Consider the following 27,306-nt stretch of genomic DNA (forward strand, 5'->3'; position numbering starts at 1 on the left):
ACTAAAACCTCTGTTTTGTCCTGGTTGAGCTGCAGGAAGTTTGCTGCCATACATGACTTAATATCTAAAATGCAGTTAAAAAGGGCATCAATTGGCCCTGTGTCATCAGGAGACACGGCGATGTACAGCTGCGTATCATCAGCGTAGCTATGAAAGCTGATGCCGTGCCTCCGGATGACGTCCCCAAAGGGAAGCATGTAAAGATTAAAAAGAGTTGGACCTAAAATTGACCCTTGGGGAACTCTACACTTTGTCTCGTGGATTCTCGAGGAACATGTATCCATACTTACAAAGAAACGTCGATCAGTAAGGTAGGACGTGAACCAGTTAAGAACAGTACCAGAGAGGCCGACCAGGTTCCTCAGTCTGTTTAATAAAATGTGATGGTCTACTGTATCGAAGGCGGCGGTTAGATCTAGCAGAACCAACACTGTGAGTTTATGATTATCTAAATTGCTCCTGATGTCATTTAAAATCTTTTAAAGGGCTGTCTCTGTATTGTGGTTCATCCTAAAACCAGATTGATGGCTCTCTAATATATGTTTTGAGTTTAATCATTTACTTGATTAAAAACAAGTTTTTCTGACAGGCCAAGAGCTGTGACAGTTCTGGGACAGGTTTGTAGCTGCCAGAAATATTGGTATACACATGGTTGAGGATATTTATTCCTCTGGTGGGGATCTGGACTGCACTCAGTCCAAACCCCACACAACCTTGTCTGACGTTGAGAAGTGCATCACAATTGTAATTTTATGCCTCAGAAGAAGGGGGCATGGAGGCTAAAAGATAAAAAGATATATCCAAAATGTAGCAAGGATTGAAGGAGCTAATGGCTTCCACATCTGCCTGTATCACTGTCGTCATAACAACATGTGAAACTTGTAACATAAAACAGAAAGAGGGAACATGCAATATACAAAACAAAAAAATTAAAACGGTGAAATGTGGAACATAAAGTTATGACTGAGTGTTCTTACATGGAGACCGTGGTGTGTCTTTATATTATTATCTTAATATCTTTTACACAGTAGCTTCAGTATAGTTGAGGTGTCTGTAAATTGTCACGGTAAAGCTGTCCATCTACATACAGTTTGTCAACAGTGATGACTGCTGTCGTGCTTTATGCAACATAAATAGGGAATTTGGTTTAAATTTGGTTATCAATAATAATGAATGATTATCAGGCATAATTATTAAGATCCAATTTACATTAGATCACCTCAGGATCCACGTATGGTTCAGGCTGAAGGTGTGTGTGTGTGTGTGTGTGTGTGTGTGTGTGTGTGTGTGTGTGTGACATGGTGCCAGGTTAGGGAAGATGTTTAGTTGCGTGGGAAGAGTCTGTGTGAAGCATAATTCAACAAACATGTTGCAAAGCAAACTACCAATTACCTGACTACACAGAGATCACAATAACACCCAAACAGTGAAACACTTGAACACATGTACATTACATCAACCAGAGTTAAAAAGTCCTGTGCTTAGCTGTGCTATGCTATGCTGTGTGCTATCTAGGCCCAGTTTAACGTTACCAGTCTTTGAAGAAGTGAATGAACGACCTAATCTATGGGTCACAACACTGCCTTTATCCTCTTCTCAATGAGCTTGTAGGAAAAATAACTTGCGTCTTTTCTGAATTTCCAGATGGAACTGATCGCTTTTTCATGCCAAAGTTTGTTCCTCTAAGCTATTGCCCTTTGCTTTTGACAAACTCTTTGTGTTTATAACGTTGACATTTTGTAATTATGGGTCAGAGGTGTTTGTTTTCCTTCTTTTGCTGTGCCAAGACAGTGGAAATGGTGAAAAGAGATTTGGCTGTTTCTGATGGGATCTTAGGTTGAGTGGTGAGAAAGGTTTTCAGGGTGGTTTTGGGATTAGGTTGTCTCACATTGATCAATATTGCAAGACAGTGCTTGTCATTGAAGAAGATAGAAGCCTCAACATTGAGGTGAACAGAAAACCCAGACACACAGATCAATACTTGCTATTCGACTCTCACCACCCAATGGAACACAAGCTCGGGGTTGTCGGAACCCTAAACCATCGGGTTGAGACCGCGCCCACAAAGATGGAGGGGAAGAAGAGGAAGAAGAAGAGCATGAAGGGGAGCACTTAGAACCTGTGGCTTCCCTAACTAGACCTTTGTCACAACCTCTAAAAGATCCAGAGCAGACAGAGAGGAAAAGACGAAAAAACGTGACGTCTTCATTCCTTATGTCAGAGGAATATCTGAGAAACTCAGGAGGTTCTTCAATAACCATCAAACCCTTTTTCAATTCAAACCCAACACTGAGGCAGAATCTTGTCCACGCTAAGGACAAAACAACTAGGCATAAGCGGAGTTAATGTAGTTTATGCTATTCAATGCAGCCAGGACTGCACAGATGTGTACATTGGGGAAACAAAACAAACCCTCCATAAGCGATTGGAACAACCCAGGAGGGCCAACTCGTCAGGTACAGTAGGTACTACTTCGTTGTGGCCGAGTTCACGTGTGATTCTCGCGTGAATAAGGCGAGAATCACTCACCTTTTTAGTGGAGGATCAATTGTGTTTTCATGAGAAGCGGCAATGTGCCCAAACAACCACCAGGTGGCATCTGTGAGCAGGAGGACGACAACATGCAGCAGCAGGGAGCAGTGACCATGAACGGGGAATGGACAGAGTTGCCTGATTTATGTTTCTGTTCGTTGTTGCTTAAATACAAGAATGTAGCTAATAATACCTCACCCACTCCACACCTCATTCCAACTCCTTCCTTCAGCCTGTCGCTACAGGGTCCCTCTAGCAAGGACAAACTTGGTGAAAAAAATCATTCATCTCATCCGCCATCATCATCATCAACAACTCACTATGAAGCCTTTTAAATGTCTTTTAAGGTCTTATTCTTTGTATTTTGTATTTATCTGTGATATTCCCATTTTATGTTTATCTGTTTTCGTTTTGCTTTTATGTTTAACTGTGGTCTTTTTTTGTGCACACGTCAAAGACCCTAAAGACATCTGAGGTTGTGATTTTGCTCGCTCGCTGCAGCCACGGCTAAGCGGAGGCAGAAACAATTACGCACAGCCTACAGAAGTTTCAACGTCCATACAAGCATTTAAGAAATGATTCTTATCAGTTCCATAATTCAGAGAGGATTTTTACTCAACGAAAAAATTTATAAAGATCAGTTTTTAGGTTGAAGACACGACAGCAGCACGTATGTCCAGACGCTGATGTGTGTCAGCTGGGGCAGCGGGTCGGTGATCAATAAGACACATGAGAGCATTATGACTGATGTATAGCTCCCCTGGTAGAGCAGCTCCCTCAGTAAGCAGAATCATCCGCTAATATGGGATTGAATCTCAGTATAGGTTGTACCTTTAGTCAATGTGTTTTCTTTTCTCATCATCATTATGATCACATATGGCTCCAAGTTTGAGCAAATAAATGAGCAAATGAGCATTAATTCTCTGCCGGGCCGCAGCACCAGCTTTCCTGCTTGTGTGCATAAAATACATTAAATTCTGACACCACAACTGTAGCGTACCGAATATCAATAGATGATAACCAGAAAAAAAACGTTCTATTGATCTGATTCACCGGCTTCATGGACGTCGGAACTATTTTCTGAGAGGGGGGGCGGGATTTTTGTTGGGAGGGGCGGGGGAAGCACGCACTTTTATCAATGATTAAGGATTTGATTTGAAGTTATTTTATAATGGCGTGCAGTCATAAGAGAACTAGAATGGATGAACACGGCATCTTTATTGTTAAGAAAATGAAACTTCGATCAAGCCATTTAAGGAACATAACAGCATTATTTGTACCCTTGAATGAAAAAAGAAAAGTCTGCGCTCCTGACTCAGGGCTTTCATGCATATCCAAAAGTGGACCTTCTCTCAGTTGACTCTCTCACTCCACTTTAAATAACCTTCTGTATATCCCACTACTGTGAAGCTGCTGATTATGTATTTTAATAAAGCTAGAGAAAACTGTCTGACATGAGCGTCTGGACATACGTGCTGCTGTCGTGTCTTCAACCTAAAAACTGATCTTTATACATTTTTTCGTTGAGTAAAAATCCTCTCTGAATTATGGAACTGATAAGAATCATTTCTTAAATGCTTGTATGGACGTTGAAACTTCTGTAGGCTGTGCGTGATTGTTTCTGCCTCCGCTTAGCCGTGGCTGTAGCGAGCGAGGCAAATCACAACCTCAGATGTCTTTAGGGTATCATATTATTATAGTCTATTCTTATATTTAAGCAACATCCAGTCAGGCCGTGATATAGGCTCATGGGGGCGGACTGGGACAATAATTCAGGTCGGCAATTTTACCAGTAAACAAATGTTCCTTAAAAAACTGATGTCCATATTTTAGCTCTACTGTAAAACAAAGAAAGCACAAGTGATTATCCAAGGTCACCCAGATAATTGAGGTGTCCCACCGCTGTGAAACAATCAGTCTGAATCAATCTGATACGGTTTAGCAGTCCCCCTCTCCATTCACTCTACCTGTAGCCTAAAACAGCGCCACTCTCCATTGCAGCTACATTGTGGTCAAATGTGGAATTGTCCCAAAATCGTTTGAGCTGCAATTCAGTACTATGCTTCCACCTAGTGGCTACAGTTGTCACTTACATTTCACGCGTTGAGTGAATCTCGCTCCCCGAGAGTGAAATGGCCACTTTGAAGTAGTACCTACTGTAAAGACTCTGCTGTAAAGGAAAATCATTCCTTTGAGGACAACAATGTACACATCTTGGCCTGAGAACCCACCAGACAGGGTTTAAAGCCTGCAACTCTCTTCCAGTTCGTTAGAACTGAAGAAGCCTCTTGGATGAGAGCTGAAACGTTTTCAAGGAACTGAAACAAGTCCAGTTGCCTACGATATAGCATGTAGAACTTTTTGAAAAATGTTACAGTTTTTGAAATATTACAGTTTTAGCTTTGCAATTTGCAAATGTAATAATTGATCACCTCTCAAATTCATGCTCCACATAAATAGGGGGCAGCATATCCTCAGAGTAACAACTAACTTCTGCTAACTGTAGCTGCAGTTAGCTAGTTTGCTTAGTTAGCCACTAACTCTGTCCGCCTGGGAGCTCAGAGCACCTGGGGTTAAGAGGAGGAGGTTTTGTAGGCCTTAGACGGGAGGGACCCAGTGGGGAATGTTGGGGAGTAGCAAGAAAACAATTGAGGACTCACTGGATGCTGCAGTTACTCACTGTCGCCTCTTGAGGTACAAATTGGTACTACGACACAGGACGAGCCAAGGCTAGCTGCTTAGCACGCAAATTATAGTAGATATCTCTGCAACATAATACATACATAGACATCTTTGACATAACGTTGACACTGTTATTTTTTAACATTCTCTTGATAATTTTAAATGTTATAAACTAAATTTCTTACATATTGCTCCTTTAAGGTGAGTTAGAGGACCTGGGATGCTACACACTTAAGCTCTTCTTTTTTTTTAACTACTTCTTAATTTTTACTTCTCATACACATTTTAAACATGAAAATTAAGGAAATCTTGTCTTCTTTCAACTAATGGTCTTATTTCAGATATAAGACCTACACTTTTGGCTGCATAAGCTTTCAAGCAACAAGCACTCCAGCCATCTCCCTCATAAGCTCCAGTGTTAATTTTGAACCTAACTTTCTGGAGGAAAGCAGGCAGCGCATGTTACCTAACTCGCTGTCATTTCCTAATCTTTGACTCTACAAAACGAAAATCTACATTAATGCATTGAGCATCTCCTCCTGTTGCTCACGATGTAAGTGATATATACAGCCCTTATAATACATCTATTGCCTAGATGCCTAGATTTAATCCAATGACTCTCTCTCTCTCTCTCTCTCTCTCTCTCTCTCTCTCTCTCTCTCTCTCACACACACACACACACACACACACACACACACACACACTTCAATGAACTCCACCTTGTCTCTCTACTCCTCCTTCTCCTCTTCTCATCGGCTTTGTCTTTTCTCTTGTCCTCCTCCTCTGTATCTTCAAATCCCCTTCAACTTACTTCACTTTCAAGTTCTACCAATTTTGTACACACTTAATAAATTCTAAGATATTTGGGTCTTAAAGAACATTTATGGTTTTCCTTTTCTTCTATATACAATTTAAAACTTCAGGCTGTGTTCAATATTAACGATAAACCTACTCCACTTCAGTGATGGTCTGGAGAGGCATATCTTTGAAGGGTCGCATGTCATAGCCAATGGTGCAGTGGCCTAATGTGGCAAGAGTGTGTAGGCAGTTCCTGGATGACGAAGGCATTAAATGCCATTGACTGGCCCTCTCGTTTCCCTGACCTAAATCCAATTGAGCACCTATGGGGCGATGTGCATCGGTTCATCCGAAGCCGCCAGATACCGCCACAGACTGTCCAGGAGCTCACTGATGCCCTGATCCAGGTCTGGGAGGAGAGGGATGAGGGTGTCACCTGAATGAGACAAAAACAAAACACAACACAAAAGACACCCACAGCACTGAGGCTGTAACAATCCCCCAGGACACTATCCACTGACTCATCATGAGCATGCCCAGATATTATCGGGAGTGCATACAGGCACGCAGGGACCATACACACTACTGAGTCACATTATGAGTAGCTGTGATAAAATTTGCACAAGTTGGATCAGGCTGTGATTTAAATTTTTTACTGTGATCATTGGTGTGATTTTTGAATCCAGCCCTGATTTTGGTTTCCATTGACTGTTGTTATGTAAATGTGTTCTCAACAAATTATACAGTGTTCATCAGTAAAGATTTTCAGAAAGATCTGATGTGTCATTAAAGTGTTCCCTTAATTTTTTTTTAATCTTCAAATCCTCTTCAAACCCAACGCACTTTGAAATGCTACTACCTACAAAATACTTTTAGCTACAGATGTCATTTAAACTTTAAATAAATCACAAGACTAGTTTTATGCTGTTTCAGCTCCTTTCAGCTTTTATAACGGGTGTGTTGCACTCCTCACAGCTGATGTCACGCACTCTCAGCTATTCAGACTTTCTGCTTTCTTCAAGGTTTTTGGACTTTATCCTCTGTACATTCAACTACTTCCACTTCTCATACACATTTTATACATAAACTGCTGATTAAAGACCTCTGTCTTCCTAAAGTGGTTATAAATTTAAACCATGATCCATTTCAGGTTTAAACCTACAGTATCTCTCTCTTTGTCTCTCTTTCTTTCTTCTCTCACTCTCTCTCACACGCACACGCACATGTGTGCGCACGCACACATTGTCTGTGTAATCTTCTTGTCCCCAAGTTCTTATAATAATTATAATTTCAACAGATTATTGCACCCGAATATTGCTTTCTGTGCAAGTACTCATAGTTTTAAAGGGTTATTCCACTTCAGTGTTGTTCATGTGCAGTTATTCATCGACTACTTTCTTCACAAGTACTTACAGATTTAAAGGTATAGCTGGTAATGTTGGAGAGCTAGCTGGATTTGAAAGTGGCACCTCGTCTAAGCTCCACCCCCTTCTCTCCCTCCCGTCAGTGCTCCGTCCAAAGCCCCGCCCCCACAAACTTGAACGCGCACCAGACAGTCCGTCAGCAGGGCAGAGGAGAGCCGTTAGCATTGGGCTAATAGAAGCTACAAAAGTAGCTAAGTTACATATTTCATGAAAATAACAAATCCCCCCGAAGCAAAACAACTAATTACCTGTCCAACAGAAAGACAGCAACCTCTGCATCACTTCTGGAAGTGCTACTTTTGGCTGTATTTTCTCTGCCACTGTTCTCTCCTGCTAACTCTGCTGCTTCTTCTTCTTCTGCTGTTTTATGGCTGTTGGCAAACAACTTTTAGGTGTGCATTACCGCCACCTTCTGACCTGGAGTGTGTATCTCCTGCTAACTCCATATGGAGTGTGCTTTAAATGTGGGAAACAAGGACATTATGCGCAAGAGTGCACAGAGCAGAGAAGAAGAGTCTCCTGCTGGACTGACTGGAGTGGAGCAGAGTGGTGCAGGAGGAGGAAATGACGAGGAGCTGATGCAGGAAGAAGAGGAGCAGGACAGAGGGAGAGAGACAGTAGAGGAGATACCCATGTAGGAGGGAAGACAGAAAGAGGTGGAGGAGACCTCCGCAGCATGGTAGCAATTTTTTTGAAGAGGGCACTGGTTGAGATTATGAAAAAGTGTAAAGATGATGGGGACAGGACAGGAAAGCGATAGAAATGACATTTGAACACATGGGTAAACAGTTTCAACTACTTAATGTACAGCATATGCACCAGTATTAGATAGTTTAGAGCTGTTTGGCAGGGCATCAGGGGCTAAGGTCAACATGCCAGAAATCATTTATATAGGAGAGGATGGTGATTGGACTGAAAGAGGAGCAGGATTCATTTAGAGTGTTAGGTGTAAACGTAGGGATAGAGGATAGAGAAGGGAGAGAAATGCAATTTGACGGAATAGTTTTAGTTTGCATTGGGTTGCAACTGGTTCTGGTTCTGGTTCTGGTATGCATTCTGACCCTGAACCTGAACACCTCCCCTTCTCAGCAATCCAAAGCTCGGCGTGAAGACCAACATTCTCTTCCTGTGCTCCAAGCAGAGTCTGCTAGGCTAGCAGAGTTAACTTGCAGCTTAAGTACTCAGCAGTTACAAGTTGCTTTTAGAAACCTAAATCACAGAGTTGTAGCAGAGACTTGTAGGTGTGCTCTATGTGTGGTTACAGTGTCACAGTGAGTATTGTCATTGTCATCATTATTGCTGTAATACATCTTTGTGTACTTTCACTCCTGTCAACCATCGCTTATAATTGAATACATTGTGATCTCGTTGATCTGCTCTGTACATGCGACATCTATTGCACGTCTGTCCGTCCTGGGAGAGGGATCCCTCCTCTGTGGCTCTCCCTGAGGTTTCTTCCGCATTTTTTCCCTGTTAAAAGGGCCTTTTTTGGGGCAAGTTTTTCCTCACTCGAATCGAGGGTCGAAGGACAGAGGGTGTCGTCTCTGTACAGATTGTAAAGCCCTCTGAGGCAAACTGTGATTTGTGAATTTGGGCTATACAAATAAAATTTGATTTGATTTGATTTGATTTGATTGTTTCATTTAGTTTCACACAGCCTGAGTGAAAGTCCAGTGTTCTACCCACCAGTGAACCCGACTTCCTTCCGATGCAGACTTTGTGGCCCTTTATACTACATCAACTGACCTGCTCTAAGTGTCTAATATTGCCCCTATATACGGTTAGTGGGGTGTGACAAAACGTTGGTATTTGGTATGACTTTGCAGTGAAAACAGTCTCTAAGAACAGTAGCTGGTATCCTTTAATGTGCACTTTTCCTAAAACTCAGACGGTACTTTAAAAGTATAGTATAATGACCTACAAGACCTACATGTTATCCAGATACTCCAAACTACTATGTAAAAAATCTTGTTTGGTGTCCAAGACACCATGCAACTCTTTGGACTGAGTCTCAATGACAGCTTAGGAGTTGAGCCTCAACTACATTGATAGCATTGTAAGCTTTATGGTTGTCTTTGATATATTCCAATTGTGCAGTGGTTACACTATCAGTCCAAAAGCAAAGGTATGAAGAGTTTTGGGAAAAATGTGTCCACATACCCAGAGTGCGAATTATACAATGACAATTGGGTGGGTCAACATTTTCTCCAGGGTGTAAAGGGAACCCAGTGCAGCGCAGGCATGTGCTTCAGTTAACAGAAGTCTTACAATCCTTACAGTATCTTGTTTGTTCAACTAAATGTCTGCAGTCTGTAGATGATGATAAACCAAATTTGACACCATTTTACAGTTCATGGGGCACATAATGTACCACACAAACAACTTTTGCAATCAACAGTCACCAACAAGTATTGTAGATCCAAACTGCCAGCAAGTCAGATACACACACACACACACACACACACACACACACACACACACACTGCTCAAATGCAGATCCACACAATGCTGAACCAGAACCAAACACACTATTAACATGCCAAATAGGAAGGCAAATGTGTTACCATACATGCTAGTCTGTCCTCCTGTCCTCTTTCTGCCTGCTCACTCACAATATCTCCCTCTGTCTCTTTAATACAACAGCACATACATGTAAAATTCACCATTATTCATGCTATAATGCTCAGTATTAAGTCTACATAACACCACAGAAAATACAGGCTGCATTAAGTCCTAAGTTTCAACTTACTCTTTTTTTGGCACCAAAATAGTGCCTGATATCTCCTCCTTTCCTCTTGCTCATGTTGGCTCTGTAAATGAAATCCAATCTGAGTTCAATAAAGTAGTCATACATTTGAACTAATACAACTGCTACAATTAATCAGCTTTCAGTACACATGGATTTTAATTGTTCAACAACCCAAATAGATTAAACTCCTGCATACCTGAGTGAAAACTACTGCAAGGGGTTGCCTATTTTAAAAGCTAATATCAAAAACATATCTAAACCACCACTCAAAAGACTATTAAAATGAAACAATATTATATAATAGTTTAATATAATATGATGTGCTACGCTGATACACAAATAACACTACAAACACGCAAACATCTGTATTATATTTCTCCTGTCAATTCAAATTAATGTTTCCAAAAGGGGGCAACTGTCAAACCTGGCAACGCAGCAGACTTTAGGCATTGTTTACAACTTGACCACAGTGCATGCCTGCAGGTTACTACAGCTCTGCTAACCAGAGTGACATGCACAGGACACAAAGCTAACATTAAACATGTAAGCTAACATTCACATGATGACATTTTACATTTAAATGGAAAGCCATAGACGCACTTTAGCATTTGTCTGTAGACACCTGACACAATGTAATTCTGAAACTCTGAAAGTGAGAAACTTAAGTGTAATAAACTAGTTAGATAGCTACTTACATTCATCTACAGCACTCACTGAAACAGCGCTAAGTTAGTTTTTTTTCGTGCACGCGCCGACTTGGATGTGAGCCAGTGACAGGCAGACAGACAATGAAATGGTATAGTCTGCTTTAGGGGTGTCTGACATTTTACTACAAGCATCTTCCTGGCATGAATATGGAATATACTGTGTATTGTAATATTTATGATTACCGATAAGAAAGATAAACGTTTCAACCCCCCCAATCTGTTATTTGTACCTCTTTTAGGGGGGATGAAGTTGTAATTGGGGGGGTCAACCCCCCCCCATAATTTGCACTATGCACATAGCTATGGCTATGTAGTAGACCCTCTGTCAGCCATACTTAGTGTGGTTCCAAGGGGTTTACTTAAGTGTTGTGCTCATTAGTGTGATTACACTGAACGGATCCTTTAAAGCGGAATTAAATGTGCATATGAAACCACAGAATATATTTGAATCAACAATGAATACCATTAATAATCAACATACTAAGATTTTAGTCATGTCCATAGTGTGTAGCAATATAATCAGTTATACTTTATTGTTTTTGTTGTCATAGTACTATTTTTATCATGTCAATATAGATTCAGAAAATTACTAATACATGGGCCTATTTTCACAGATTGCCGCTTTTACCAGATTATTGAAGCATAATTACTTGACAATTAACTCCTACTTATTGTATTCAAAAGGTTTTATGGAGACAGGGCTCTGCACAAAAACAGTATGGATTGTATGCTTAAACAGCTTAAATGTTATGTTTAAAGTCAGAAACGAAGCATGAAATATTGTGACATATATCAAACTTTCTTAAAGGATTTTGGGATGAAAAAAGTATTTCTTAAGATGTTTAACTACTCCTTTTACTTTACCATATATTTTTTTTGCTTTTAAAACACATTTTCAAAACATGTAAGTGACAAACAAAACTTGCAAAAAAGTCATAATTTAAGCAGCCGCATGGATCACTTCGGCAGTGCAGTAGCAAACAACTGGAAATGTTATTTTGGTATCAGGACCCTGTTTGTTGAATAACTGTAATGCTTAATGTGGGAAGGAATGAGAATTGAAACTGGATTAGAATAAATGTGGGAAGAATGTCACTGTCTTTCGTGTGAAGAAGGCACGAGAAAAAAGATGTTCCCCTACAGACATAAATTTTGTCTTGCCGTATCCTGTTACAGTATTTTCCATTGTTGTGCCATCCTTATGATTTGACTGTTTCATAGTCTCCTGTTGTGTTGTTCCTCTTGCAGCTCCTGGAGGCTGGTGCTGTCAGCAGTCTGCAGAGAACAAGGAGACAGAGCCAGGACCTCCTGCAGCCCTACATCGCTGCCAAGCTGGACACTCTGCCTGAGCTCTTCACTCTGGGTGATGAGAAGAAATACAACGACTACTACAACAAACCCCTCCTTGACCAACAGCAGTACCATTGCTTTGTTTTGGCTGACCTGATGGAGCACGAGTCTGTGAGTGACCTCTGTGTATTTAGAAGTTCATGATCATGTACAAGACCTTTAATACATTTCAAAGCTTCACTGGTTTAGTTCAACAGCCTTCATTTATTTGTTCATTCAAAAATGTATTTAAGCCTTGAAAATCATTGAGGTTTCCTCATTCCCTCTTACACAAAAATATGCAGTTAAAACAAATATCAAAACAACAATTCTCAGTGAAAACAAAAGCACACTAAGGTGTAGTGTTTTGAGATTATTGTCTTGAATTTTCCAAGAGAGTGTCAATTGCATGTGCTCGGTGCACACCAAAGGCAGATTTCATTTCATTCATTCAAAATTTTGATTCCACCAGACACAAAATAATTATGTCACATGACCCATGAAATTTATGTCAGTACAACAGAATTTTTTTAAGCACACAACAAAATAATTTGTGTTTTTTGAGCATTTAGTTTTATGCCATAATAACAGGTAATATATATGTTATATAAACGGAAAATAATCGGGTTGCTGAGTGTTTATTTTTATATTTATTAAACCCAATAACCCACATAAGGGTGTGCAGCATCCATGTCCTCATTGCTGGAAAACAACTAGTCAACACAGCTCTGAATTTTTGATGCTTATGCACACTAAAGCATTTCGATAAATGGCACTTCCTGTGTCCACTATGTGGCGCTAGAGAAGAACCAGTACATTCCATCCATATACTGTATTTCAAGTAAAGAAGGCACTATAAAAAAAGGGTGTAAATCAGATAAACATTTTCAGGCTACTTCCTCTTGCCAGTAGGTGGCGTTTGATCAAAACTCACTAGTTCACTATTTATCATCATCATCTAGGCCGTAAGACTTTGCTAACCACATATGAGGTGGATTAACCAGCTCGAAGCAATTTGCCAGAATATAATGGCTGTAACTTCCTGTTGCCTCTCAGTGGTCCTGTGATTTAAGCCATGGCGATGTCTTTAGACCAGGACTCTTATCAACATGTGCAGTAAGGGAAAAAGAAGAAGAAGAAGTACTTTGTTAATCCCTTTATAGATAAATTGAGTTTGGACAGATTGCACATTGTATATTTGAGTTATTGCAAGGTCTAAATCTGAGCGATCTGAACACATTTCAGATGGATCTGGTCAACCCAGTAGGAGGATAGCCTCAAAGTACAAATGCTCTAGTTGTCCTACTTTTCCTTATTTACCGAGACCCAGTACTTGGAGACAGTGGTGAGAAAATTGTCTTTTAACAGACAGAAACCTTGATTTGAACCAGACTCAGTGGTGGGTGGCCATTTGCCGAAGCATGCAAACGTTTCATGTATATTTGTTTATTTACTAAAATGACGTGTTTGAGCTATTTCCAAATCACACTCCCAAAATTGTGTGTCTCCCATGAAAAACATAGTGAGGACAATTACTTTCCATGTTTGTTTTCAATCTGCCACACCAACATTCTGAATCTTAAAGTTCTCACAGTAACTTTAAACAGTTTTAAAATAAAACTTTATTTTTTATAAATGAGTTAATCTGCACAAACCTTTTGAAGTGAAGCTGTTAAAATGAATCAGCGATGATGAAAAGCTATAATATGTGTGAGAACTGGATATTCAGCCAAATCTCACTACCAGCACTGAATGTAGTGATGCTAACCCTAAATCTTTTCCTAAACCTAACACATTTTTTTAATGCCCAAACCTAACCAAACTGCAACTTTTTATTTATTAACATTAATAACATTCCAAAAGTCATAATATGTCATATTATGTGAAATGTTTGTCGGCAAGCCTAATGCTGAAAGTCTCACCGTACATTGCACTTTTTAATTTATTTTCTTTATTTCTAACGTAACTGGGAAGCAATTTACATGCTAAACTGATACTAGAGGTGTAGGTAGAGCGTCATTGTTTGACGTTTAAGGCCACTGACAAAGCTGCTGTATTGGGATTGAGAACTTGTTGGAGTACCAAAGTAGTAAAACAATGATGGCTTCAGTGAGAATGATTTGGTGAAGTTGTTTTGCAAAGTAAAACAATGCAGCAGGAACACAGCAACAACAATAAAAAAGAAAGGTTGTTTTGTTTCCCCAATGTACAAATCTGTGCAGTCCCGGCTAAACAAACAGGCTGACTCCTCAGGTCCACTTACATCTGAAGGAGAAAAATCATTCCTTTGAGGACAACAATGTAAACATCTTGGCCAGAGAAGACGGATGGTTTGAAAGAGGAGTAAAGGAATCCATCTATGTCGAACTGGAACGGCCATCTTTGAACAGAGGCAGTAGCCTAAAACATTACTTATCACCCACCTACAATACAATACTGAGTTCCCCCCCCCAGACAGCTTAACAACGATTCACACCTGGGCAGACCTAACCCTAGCAACCCACATGAAGGCCAGTTGGCCAATGACCCACAAGTGGCCAAAACGACTCTGAAATTCAGATCTTACACGTGTCCTTAAAGACTCTGTGGGAGTGTCCTGTGGGAACACGAGGGAACACAAGCTTAAAAGCCTGCAACTCCCCTCAAGTTAGTCAGAACTGAAGAACCATCTTGGATGAGAGGTGAAACGTCTTCAAGACACTGAAACGCGTCCAGTTGCCTACAATACAGCACTTAGAATAACCATGACCTGGATGACTGAAAACCTTCATCAAGATGTCATTCGTAGGAATACCATATGCTAATTGTATTATGTCGAGGATGTTGAAGAGTAACTCAGCACCCAAACTTCTTTTTCTGCTGAATTCCAATGTATATGGGTATTTGATAGTGTTGCTGGGTGTCTAATAAAGTACTTGAATTCATATTGTGTTAAATAATGCATAGCAGCCACCCTCTGCTGGTTGAAACCTGGCTATTTCAATTGAATTTTGCCATTAGCTGATCTAGCTGATAATGGTGGCAGCTTTTGTTACCAACCAACCCTCCCTCCCCTTCTCCTCCTTTTAAAGCAACATCTCCTGACTCTGCAGACTGTGGAGAAGAGTGTAAGACTAGATAGAGCAATGTACTGGATTTACTGTCGTGATTAAATAGGTGAATGAATACACCCATGGTGAAATGGAAGGAAATTGTTTTAGTTTCAGATGCTCCGTGCGAAGTAGAAATAGAAATATAGCATGAATGGAAACAAGAGATAAAGATAAAGATATAAATAAAATAGTAAAGTAGACAATAAAATAAAATAATAAAGTAGACAATCTCAAGTGTTCAATGACCACTCCAAGTATTTACAGATATACAGTGCAATATATATATATGGTATGGGAAATATACATAGATATAAATATATATAGCCATTTGAGTCCGATCATCAGAGGGAGGAGTTGTAAAGTTTAATGGCCACAGGTGGGAATGACTTCCTGTGGCGCTCAGTGATGCATTTGGGGGCAATTGGTCTCTCGCTGAAGGTGCTCCTCTGTTTGACCAGGGCGTTGTGGAGAGGGTGAGAGCCATATTGCAGTATTGCCCGCAACTTTGACAGCATATTCCTGTCTGACACTGCTGTCAAAGTGTCCAGCTCCACCCCCACAATGTCACTGGCACAGACTCATAAAACATCCTCTGCATAGTCCAGCAGATGATAAAGGAGCGGAGCCTCCTCAGAAAATAGAGGTGGCTCTGACCCTTCTTGTAAAGGACTTAAGTGTTCTTGGTCCAGTCCAGTTTATTGTCGATGAACACCCCCAGATATTTGTAGTGATCAACGATGTCCACGTTATGCCCCAGGATGGAAACTGGGGTCACTGGTGTCCTGGTTCTCCTCAGATCCACCACCAGCTCTTTGGTCTTTGTTGTGTTGAGCTGCAGGTGGTCCAATTCACACCATGTGACAAAGTTGTCCACCACAGCCCTGTATTCAGCCTCCTCACCCTTGCTAATACATCCAACGATGGCAGAGTCATCAGAAAACTTCTGAAGATGGCAAGACTGTCTGGTAGCTGAAGTCCAGGGTGTAAAGGGTGAAGAGGCAAGGAGAGAGGACAGTCCCTTGTGGGGCCCGGTGTTGCTGACCACTGCATCTGACACACAGTGCCGCAAGCGCACGTACTGTGGTCGGCCAGTAAGGTAATCCACAAACTAGGACACAAGGGGGGTGTCAGCTTGTCACTCAGTAGAGCAGGCCTGATGGTATTAAAAAGCACTGGAGAAGTCAAAGAACTTGACCCTCACAGTGCTCCCTGGCTTGTCCAGGTGGGTGTAGACACGGTTCGGGGCTGGTAGGCGAACTGGAGGGGGTCCAGGTGCGCCCTGACCATAGGCCTGAGCAGCTCCAGGATGAGTCTCTCCAGGGTCTTCATGATATGTGACGTCAGTGCCACCGGTCGGTAGTCCGAGAAACCATTTGGCTGCGGCGTCTTTGAGACTGGAACGAGGCAGGACGTTTTCCACATCACGGGGACCCTCTGGAGGCTCAGGCTCATGTTGAAGACACGATGAAGCACTCCACAGAGCTGTTTGGCGCAGGCTCTGAGAACTCATGGGCTGACCCTGTCCGGGCCTGCAGCCTTACTGGCAGGGAGTTTGCTAAGCTGTATCCTAACATGAAGCGGTGTAATCAGTGCAGGTTGAGGAGGGGGAGAGTTGGAGTCCATAGTGAGAGGAGGGCAGGTAGCATGGGAGCCAGTGGAGGTGTGAGGAGTGGGTGATGGGTGTGAGGGGCTCATAAAGTTGGATGGGGTGCTATCAGGAGGAGGGGGAGGGTCAGAAGCGGAGGTGACTGGAGACAGTCAACAGGAGAGCCAGCAGGGGCCAGAGCCGCAGTATCAAACCTATTGAAGAACAGATTTAACTCATTGGCCCTAGCCACACTACCATCAGCTCTACTGATAGTTGGTCTGAAACCGGTAATGGTCCTCATACCACTCCAGACCTCCCTCATGCTATTCAGCTGGAGCTTCCTCTCCAGCTTCCTTCTGTAGCCATCCTTAGCCTCTTTGATCTTGGCATTCAGGTCCCTCTGAATGTCCCTCAGCTCCTCCCTGTTGCCACCTCTGAAAGCCCTCTTCTTTTGATTGAGTATGGCTTTGATGTCTTTTGTTACCCAAGGCTTGTTGTTTGGGTAACAACGCACAGTCCTTGCTGGGACAATGCCAACCACACAGAAAGTTATGTAGTCCGAAATGCACTCAGTAAGCCCATCAATGTCCTCTCCATGTGGCTCACAGAGTACATTCCAGTCAGTCACTTCAAAACAGCCCTGCAGTGACTCATAGCAGTCCTCTGACCATGTCCTCACTGTCTTTGTGGTCACAGGCAGCCTCTTCACTAGAGGCACATAGCAGGGGTGAGAAGCACCAAGTTGTGATCTGATCTTCCCAGCGGGGGGAGAGACGTGGAGGTGTATGCATCCTTTACATTAGCATACAGCAGGTCCAGGGTCTTCTCCTCTCTGGTTTTACAGGTCACATACTGGGTGAGTTTCGGGAGTGCTTTTTTAATGGAGACATGGTTGAAGTCACCTGAAATTATAATGAGAGCAGTCGGCTGTGCAGTCTGTAGTCCGGCTATTGTAGAGTGGATGACGTCACATGCCCACGTCGGGTGAGCGGACGGGGGAATATACCCAGCCACTACAATAGCATGTGAGAATTCACGGGGTAAATAATAAGGATGGAGACCCACAGCCAACAGTATCTATGTAGATGTATGTAGATGTATGTGGAGACTTATATGAACGGAGACAGAGACTAGCTTGTGTGCATAGCTCACATGTTTACTCAAGCTCCTTCTTCAGGTACACGTCATGTGAACATGAACAGTGCCACACATGTACAAAGCAAAATAAGCAAGCACAGATATAGGAATGGATGTAGACCTGTGTGTGTGTGTGTGTGTGTGTGTGTGTGTGTGTGTGTGTTTGTGTGTGTGTGTGTGTAAAATGGCCAACAGTGAGTCCTTTGAAAAGATGTCATGTTCGTAAGACTACAAAATGGCCGGAGTGTGATTTGGGGAAACCACGCGCGGACGCGAATTCAAAGGGGTGATGTCGATTTTGCTGAATCATATACCTGGAATTCAAAAATGGCGGACTGAAAACGTCAACCAAAGGTAGTCATTCTAACGAGTGTGCGGGATTTGAAACAATGGCAATGGTTACACCACCATTGGCCTCATATGCACTTTGATTGCACACAAGATGAATTTAGAGCGAAAGTGACTCACTGTTCCAAGAAAGGTAGCCGTGCTTCCAAGAGGCGTCCGTCTCTAAAGTTATGAATGGGGAATACTACACACGTCTCTTATGCTATAGTGAGGTTATTAACCGTAAGTGTACAACACATCGCTCATAAGATCACGGCACTCGAACATGTATATGTGGATGTGTGTGTCGTCCGCTGATCAGACAGAAAATACGACGTACAGTGATCACACGGTGGCAAGATTACACAGCTATCCACCGCGTGGAGCAGTGTGACATAAGCTCCTAGAGAGCGTAATAACTAGGGCCGGGACTTTAACGCGTTAATTAAGATTAATTAATTACACAAAAATTAACGCTTTACAAATATTAACACATTTTAATCGCACTTATATTTGCACCGCGGAACGTTTCTCACTGGATGAGTTTCAGGCGTACCGATTATACTGGAGCACAATTATTTAACGAGTTAAAAAGCCGACACTTGGGGGGCGTCTCAGCTCGGGTCAGTAAAATTAACAGGCTGACAGTGACAATCACGTGAAACTGAGGCGAACTCATTCATGGTTGCCTCTGACTATACTGATAATAGCCTACCTATTAGCTTCCAATGTAGACGCGCGACATGCGCGCTCACAACCCAAAGTGGCGCGTAGCCGCGTGCATTCAGTGCGACGGCGACGCCGTTTTCCCCCCCGTGCATGTCCGTGGAGCTGTGCGCCGCGGACATGCACGGTTCCCTACGTTGCTGTGTCAGGCAGGTGTTTTCCAGGGAGCTCTGCCCCGTTTCAAAGGTGAAGGAAGCCCTAAGTGGAAAGATGTTGCCTCCGCAATGTAGAATGTGTTTTATAGAAGAGAAACACACATTTCAGGACCGCTGACTTGTATCATCAAAACCCTCCCCTGCCTGTAAGCAAACTGGAGTGGATCTAGTTCAGAATTAACTTCAGATACCATGTATTTTTCAAAGCATTTCATGACAACAGAAGTTAAAGCCACCGATCTATAATCATTGTTTTCTGTAGACCGGTTGTTGCAGGATGAATTGATTGCATTTTAGATCTTCTACAGATTTGTTTATGGTAATTAGAATATAAAATAACACCAGGCTTAATCCTTTAATTGAGGCTGAATGAAGTTACGAACCATTCACAGGCTAGAGCTTCATGCTGTCAATCATACAGAAGTGTACAAAACTCTAGTATCAGGATATCAGTATCAGAGAGCTACCAACATTTTTAAGCCTTCCATTATTATTGAGCACTTTTAGGACTTCTGATTAAAGTTGGAAAATTGAGAGTTGGCAAGATACATCAATTATGATCCATCATACCACCGGGCAGGGTGCTGCTCAGGATATCATTATATATAAATAATTATAATTTCACAAGGGGTGAAGTGTGGGCTTATCGCATTGTATGTCAGTGTGGTGATGTTAATCATTTAGCCAGGAGGCAACCTCATGAAATGTAATACAGCTATATTTACAGTATTTCTACTCTGTTGATGTGTATGACTGAGTGACTGTGAACTGATCCATAATCCTCTTGTCATTTGCAGAAGAGGACTTTTGCAGCTAGCCCATTCTCTGATCCTATTATTGTGAAGCTCCACAGTGGGATGACCCAACAAATGGAGAACCCAGAGATGCTGTGGGTGATGGGTCCAGTGCTGGCTGTCATTCTCATCATCATCATAGTCATTGCTATTCTACTCTTTAAGAGGTGAGTCTGACAGATAAAACAGCAGACGTACACATGTACGGTAGATACTTGTTATTTTTGTTAAATCAAACCAATATTTTTTTGTTGATGTTGTTATTGTATTGTTTTGTTTTAGGTTTTATAGGTATTTATATATTTATTATTGATATTTATTCTCTAAATAAAATGAGACTAAATACATCCATGCTGTTTTGGATTTTAACCAGAACTCTGCATTAGAAACAGTTTAGGTTGCAGAAAAAAACTATAAAACCTACTGCACACTGTTAATATTTAATCTATAGTTGGTGTACAGTTTAAAGACACTACAGTTGATATCAGTCAAGATGTGGTAAAGTATAGTGGTCTTTTTAGTAGGGCCGGGACTTTAACGTGTTAATTAAGATTAATTAATTACACAAAAATTAACGCGTTAAAAAAATTAACGCATTTTAATCGCACTTATTTTTGCACCGCGGAACGTTTCTCACTGGATGACTTTCAGGCGTACCGATTATACTGGAGCACAATTATTTAACGAGTTAAAAAGCCGCCAACACTGGCGCCCTGGCAATAGCAACATAAGCAAGACAGCGCTGCTGTCCAGCTCCTCTCTCAGGCCGGCCTTGAAAGTCGTCAGATCATGTCTGTGACTGGACACATGAGAGCAGCTAGGGACGGCGCTCTGACCCGCCGTGGCAACATATAGCAACATAAGCAAGACAGCTGGACTTTCAGCGTGTTACACCAACCACAGCACGCTGTCCAGCTCCTCTCTCAGGCCGGCCTTGAAAGTGAAAGTGAAAGTTAAAACTTTACCGAGCAATCCTTGTCGCTGCTGAATCATTGTGGGTGATTATTTATTTCACTCGTAATGCCGTGTAATAAGCGGGATAATGTATAGTTACATTACATTATCCCTTACTTACATCAGGCTCAGTTCAACAAATCAATTTATGCTACTGCGATTTAAGTAGTTAAATACAGTAATCATCATAGTGTAGTGGCAGGAAAGACCATTTTCCCAAATAACGTGTTACTTAAACATTTTTCATTGTGCTGTGCTCTAAAAATAAACAAACTAGTGTAGAGTCATGTATAAGGAATGTTCAGCTTAAATTTTCCCCTTAAATTTAGGTTCTCGGGCAAATTGCATCTTATCAGGTAATCGTTAATCGATTGATAAGGTCCATCAACTAACGATTAATGAATTAATCGATAATTTGCATCCCTAGTCTGTTGGCCTTGGTTAAGTACCACCTTGAAAAAAAAAATAAACAATGTTTTGTTGCTTAAGCTTATGTATTCAGTCATTATTCATTGGTATACTAAAACCCATATGAAAAAAATTGCTTCTCACTGTTCTCAGGTCAAATATTTATATGCGATTAACAATGCAATTAATTTCAATTAATTAATTACAAAGCCTCTAATTAATTAGATTAATTTTTTTAATCGAGTCCCGGCCCTACTTTTTAGTAAAAATGCCCACCAGTCCACTGTGTCACATTGGACCTTGCCTACCCGTGAAAACAGCAGGGTCTAATTCTATGGTCAAATGAACAATAACAAAAATGCTACGTCCTATTACACTTTCAAAGTAAAGGCAAGCATACACCACAAGTACAGTATCGATTCAACGCAGAAGCATAAATCAAGCTTAAGGCATTGCCACAGCAATGGATTCCAATGAGAAGTCACAATGTTCACCATACAAACTTATTACAGTCTTAAGGATTTTCGGAGCTCTACAGCACAAACAGGAAGTCAACTCAGGTCAACTCAGCCAGTTTAATATCTGACAGTACACTACTTCAAAATACTGGAAGGTGTAGTCAAACATTTTGTTTTCGCACCAAATAGAGCTATAAAAATGAACATCTCCCCCCAGCTGATTCTGGACAAACCCAACAGTTCCAATTTTTTCTTCTCCAAAAAAAGTTCAAACTGTACATAAGGGGTTTTGCAACATACATTTTAAAGGAAACATAACTTTTGTGGGGATTCGTTCCACTAAGTGCTTGTACCGCACCAATGTCATAGGGAGGTGGTTCGAATGGCTGATGTGAGTACAAAGCGCAGGACATTGAAACTGGAGATTGAGCTCCTTGATCCACTAATGTATGGGTTTAGGCTACTAAAACATTTTGACTGAGGCTAGGGAAAGATTATGGTTAGTTTGAGGTTAAGTAAAATATTTTCCCAAACTTCCTCTTAAAAGTCTTGTGTGTGGGATTTGGTGGCACCTAGTGGTGAAGTTTTGGATGGCCACCAACTGAACATCCCTTGCCTCACCCTAGCCCACAGTGCGTAAGAAAAAGGCGAAAAATGCAAAAGGCTCTCTCAAGCCAATGTTTGGTTTCTCCATTCTGGGCTACTGTAGAAAAATGGCAGACTCCGTGGAAGAGGACCACTTAGGTTGCCTACTTTTAAATGTACTGCAGCCCTGAGTATAAGCTACTTCTTGCAGCTTGTGTGTTACAAACACCATCATGTGGTGTTCAGAGGATAATGCACTGAAGGACTACATTATAATATATTCATATTTTTTTTAATTATTTTTCTTTAAAACATTGAGGTGCCTGCAGCCAGCTGATGCCAATGCCACTCATTTTAGATACAGGATATGGTGTATTAATTTGGACTGGTAAACATAACTACTTGAGTTCCAGGGATGTCTGTATATCAAAAGTGAATTGACACCCTCCAGCCAATCAGAATCAAGTATTCACCCAGACCATGGTATAAACAGAAATGAAAACATCATAAATACCATATTTTATAATTCCTATTAAACCTTACCAAGTCAACCTTTAAGTATTTAACCTAGCCACCATCCACTGGTTGGTTTCTTGCTCCTTGCTGCCTTGTGTAGGTTATTGTATGATCTGTGCATCATGGGTACATAAAGAGTAAATAAACACCAAGAACACTTTTGTGAGTTAGTAAATTATAAATCCAAGTACTTAGTTGTACTATCAATTGATTCTTGCCTCAATATACACCGATCAGCCACAACATTAAAACCACTGACAGGTGACGTGAATAACATTGATCATCTCATCACAATGCGATGTTCTGCCGGGAAACCTTCGGTGCTGGCATTCATGTGAATGCCACTTGACACACACCACCAATCCAAACACTGACCAAGTACACCCCCTCAGCACAACAATACTACCTGATGGCAGTGGCCCCCCAGCAGGACAGTGTGCCCTGACACACTGCAAACACTGCCCCAGATCCCAGTCTGATTGAGCGTCTGTAAGACGTGCTGGAGCAGGTCTGATCTATGGAGGCCCCACCCCCCAACATACAGGACCCAGAGGATCCACTATAAAACGCCCTGGTGCCAGACACCACAGGACACCCTCAGAGGTCTTAAGTCCATGTCTTGACAGTTCAGAGCTGTTTTGGCTGCACAAGGGGAACTTTAACAATATTAGGCAGGTGGTCATAATGTTATGCCTGCTTGGTGTATAGTGTGCAGTGCAATGTTTTTCTTTATTCAGACATAATTGAGATTTCTTGTCGTCCATGCCTGTACAGTAAAAGTACCCCTGGATTTGGGCAACATTGCCAATTAAGATAATAAAAATAATGGAAATCAACAATGTGAAGAATTCAGTTTGTAGCAACTTCAACAAACAAAGGAGTCGCTGAGAGACTGCGGTTGGGCCTGATTGTCTGACGTGCTTCACAAAAGAAGTCACTGTGATTCTAAAATAAGTTTAACTTTTTATTAACGAAAAGATGATGATCAACTCATGATAAACTGCACAAATTCATAATCAAAGTAATCACAGTGATCAAAGAAAAATAGCAGTCAACAAAAAATACGGCGACCCAGTTCAGCCTCTCTCTCTGACCATGAGAAATAGGAGGTGACTATATTAACTAATATCCCGGCCCACATCATGTGACCCGCTATCCCCTTACTCAATATGACCACATAATAAAATATCATAACCAAAACAAACAACACCAAAAGATAACAATATCCCTTCACCTTATTACTAATAGAAAAAACCCTACTAATTCATTCATGGCTCCTACACTGTTTTATTTTTTCATCAGTAAATCTATTTCTTATCATATGCGGCAGTCATCCAAAGCTACATACAACATACATAACTCGTAATATTTACATGTAAGTGTGTGTAAATTATTTATATTGTCTGACAACATTACAGAAATGACACCTTCAGAGACAGACAGACAGTTAAATAATAAGATCCTTTTTGTGACCAGAAGTGTTGCTCAGGGGAAAGTCTTGCTCTGTAATCTCACTAGGAGAGTTGTTGCAGTTGTTGTCTCATCTTGATTTGTCAAAGTTGGTTAAATAGTTAGCCATGACTTTGGAAAGAAATTCTTGCTGGCTAAACTCCAGATTCTTCTTTCCAACTCTGACTCACGTTTCCACTGTCGTCTTTCTTCAACAACTCACCTCTTGCGAGATTACAGAGCAAGACTCCTCCTTGATCCCTGGTTACAAATAGGTCTATTTTGTAGGAATATGTCTGTAATGTTATCAGAGACTTAGAATAACAACCTCAGCCTGTCAGTGACGAAAATAAACATTATATTGGACATAACTTTGACGGTCGGAGTTGCCCTAAAGAATTACTTCGCAGCCATCGCAGCTGTGTCCTGGCTGCCAACTGAGGCGATCTATTGGAGCATTGGAACATTTTGGAAGTATGAATCATTTACACACAAAAACATGTAAATATAGGGCCCAGGTTTAGTAATACTGGAATTTTGCTTTAACTTTGAACTGAGACTATGTGACACAGAGCATATGCGATCAACAGTTATTAGTTTGCATTAGCAAGTGAGAAAAACCCCAAACATTATGCTGCTGACATAGACAGCTGTGTTGATTAAACTGAACATGTACCATAACAATATTGGTACAATGCAGGAACGCTGGGGTATTGTCAGTGGCTGACATCAGGAGAGGAGTTTAAAGCTCAAAAGGAGTTTTAAGTTGGCAACAGGATACATGCACAAAGTGAAAATACGTTGGGTGGTGTTGGTTGGCCTGTAGCTTCTGTTGTGCTAGTTCATGGTTCAAGTGTTTGCCTATATTCATTATTTCTTAATGACAATAACTTTCCTAATTAAGTATGTAGTTTTTTTAGGTGAGACAGCTGTATTCACTCCATCATATCACAAACTAGCTGTGTGAAAGCTATGCCAGACTCAGGAGGCCAGGAGCAGGGTCATAAAGTTTATTTCAGGTCATACCATTTGTCTAAAAAGATCAAAATCAGTATAAATAGATTAATGAAACTGCCTGTGTATACTTATTTGTTCATGAGAACTGCACTGGAGTTCATTTTACTTTATTTTATTGTCTACTTTACTATTTTATTTATATCTTTATCTCTTGTTTCCATTCATGCTATATTTCTATTTCTACTTTGCATTAATAAGGTATTCTGATTCTGATTCTGATTTGAAGCCATTAATGTATGTATCAGACTGATGGATGTGGCACTTTAAACAGTAATAGAAGACTCAGCTGGCTCTGGATCAGATAAACAGCACAGGAATGAGTAGTATTCTATAGTAGGAGTACGGAGTAAGGTGCTTTAATGTGCTCTTTCAGATGCAGTTCCTGTTCACTGACACACTGTGTGGCATTCCTGCTGCTGACAACTTGTAAATTAATCTTTTCTTTTTTTCTGCTCACTTGTTCTCTGTTTACTTGCCCTCTGTGGACGCAGCAAACAAGAAAGGTTAGTGCCTAGTCTGCTTTACACCAACTCACCCCTCTTGTTTCTTTAGCTGTCGGCCTGAATCTGACAATCTATCCCACTGTGAAAAACATGCTGTTGGGTTAGATGTGTTTGATGTGTTAGATGATTTTTGACACAGATGCTGTGAAGTGACAGATGTTTCTGTTTCACTTTCAAAATCACACCACCATGCCAGACATGTCAGCTCCAACTGACAGCACTTGCAAGCATGTGTGTCAGGGTGTGTGACTGTTTGTTTTCTCTGCCTGTATCGGCTCTGACTGCTGAGTCCACAAATCCTGCAGATCTTCATCTTTCAACCAGTTACACACCTGCATCTTTGCCTACAAAACAAAAGGCATACGTTAAAAATCCAATGCTGATATCACCTAGAGGCAATAACTGACATCACACCAACCTTTTCCCTCCTCTGGTTGTGTTGCCTACCAGCCCTGCATCATAGATATTAACTGTCTGATCACTTATACATACACACTCAGTAATCTTTTTTTTTTTAATTATTATTATTATTTTTTTTGTTTGGAAAAATCAATGCCTGAACTGCATACTGATAAAATGTGACTTCAGTGTGACCATCAAATCCAGCTGCTTGAAACATAATTAAATTAATTGACAATGTCTGTACTTAATTAATAAAAGTTTAACTGTTGTAGAGGCTAAATTGAGAACTGTGACACAAAAGTATTAATAATTATTAGGGCCGGGACTCGATTAAAAAAATTAATCTAATTAATTAGAGGCTTTGTAATTAATTAATCGAAATTAATCGCATTTTTAATCGCATATAAATATTTGACCTGAGAACAGTGAGAAGCAATTTTTTTCATATGGGTTTTAGTATACCATTGAATAATGAATACATAAGCTTAAGCAACAAAACATTGTTTATTTATTTTTTTCAAGGTGGTACTTAACCAAGGCCAACAGACTAGGGATGCAAATTATCGATGAATTCATTAATCGTTAGTTGATGGACCTTATCAATCGATTAACGATTACCTGATAAGATGCAATTTTCCCGAGAACCTATATTTAAGGGGAAAATTTAAGCTGAACATTCCTTATACATGACTCTACACTAGTTTGTTAGTTTATTTTTAGAGCACAGCACAATGAAAAATGTTTAAGTAACACGTTATTTGGTAAATGGTCTTTCCTGCCACTACACTATGATGATTACTGTATTTAACTACTTAAATCACAGTAGCATAAATTGATTTGTTGAACTCAGCCTGATGTAAGTAAGGGATAATGTAATGTAACTATACATTATCCCGCTTATTACCCGGCCTTACGAGTTAAATAAATAATAAATAATCACCCACAATGATTCAGCAGCGACAAGGATTGCTTGG

General features: G+C 40.8%; 1 protein-coding gene across 12 annotated transcripts in view; it reads left to right on the forward strand.

The window, feature by feature from the left end:
* Positions 1-27,306, forward strand: part of ptprfa (protein tyrosine phosphatase receptor type Fa) — a 541,915-nt gene that overhangs the window by 326,956 nt on the left and 187,653 nt on the right. For 7 of the 12 annotated variants that reach the window (XM_084354897.1, XM_084354905.1, XM_084354901.1 and 4 more), the window contains 3 exons: positions 12,141-12,353; positions 20,044-20,207; positions 25,919-25,930. In XM_084354897.1, the coding sequence (XP_084211023.1) occupies positions 12,141-12,353; positions 20,044-20,207; positions 25,919-25,930 (389 nt within the window). The remainder of the gene's footprint in view (positions 1-12,140; positions 12,354-20,043; positions 20,208-25,918; positions 25,931-27,306) is intronic. The other 5 variants (XM_084354902.1, XM_084354906.1, XM_084354898.1 and 2 more) reach the window with 1 other exon arrangement.

The sequence above is a fragment of the Pagrus pagrus genome (assembly GCF_965226575.1).
Source record: "Pagrus pagrus genome assembly, chromosome: 6".
NCBI lineage: Eukaryota > Metazoa > Chordata > Actinopteri > Spariformes > Sparidae > Pagrus > Pagrus pagrus.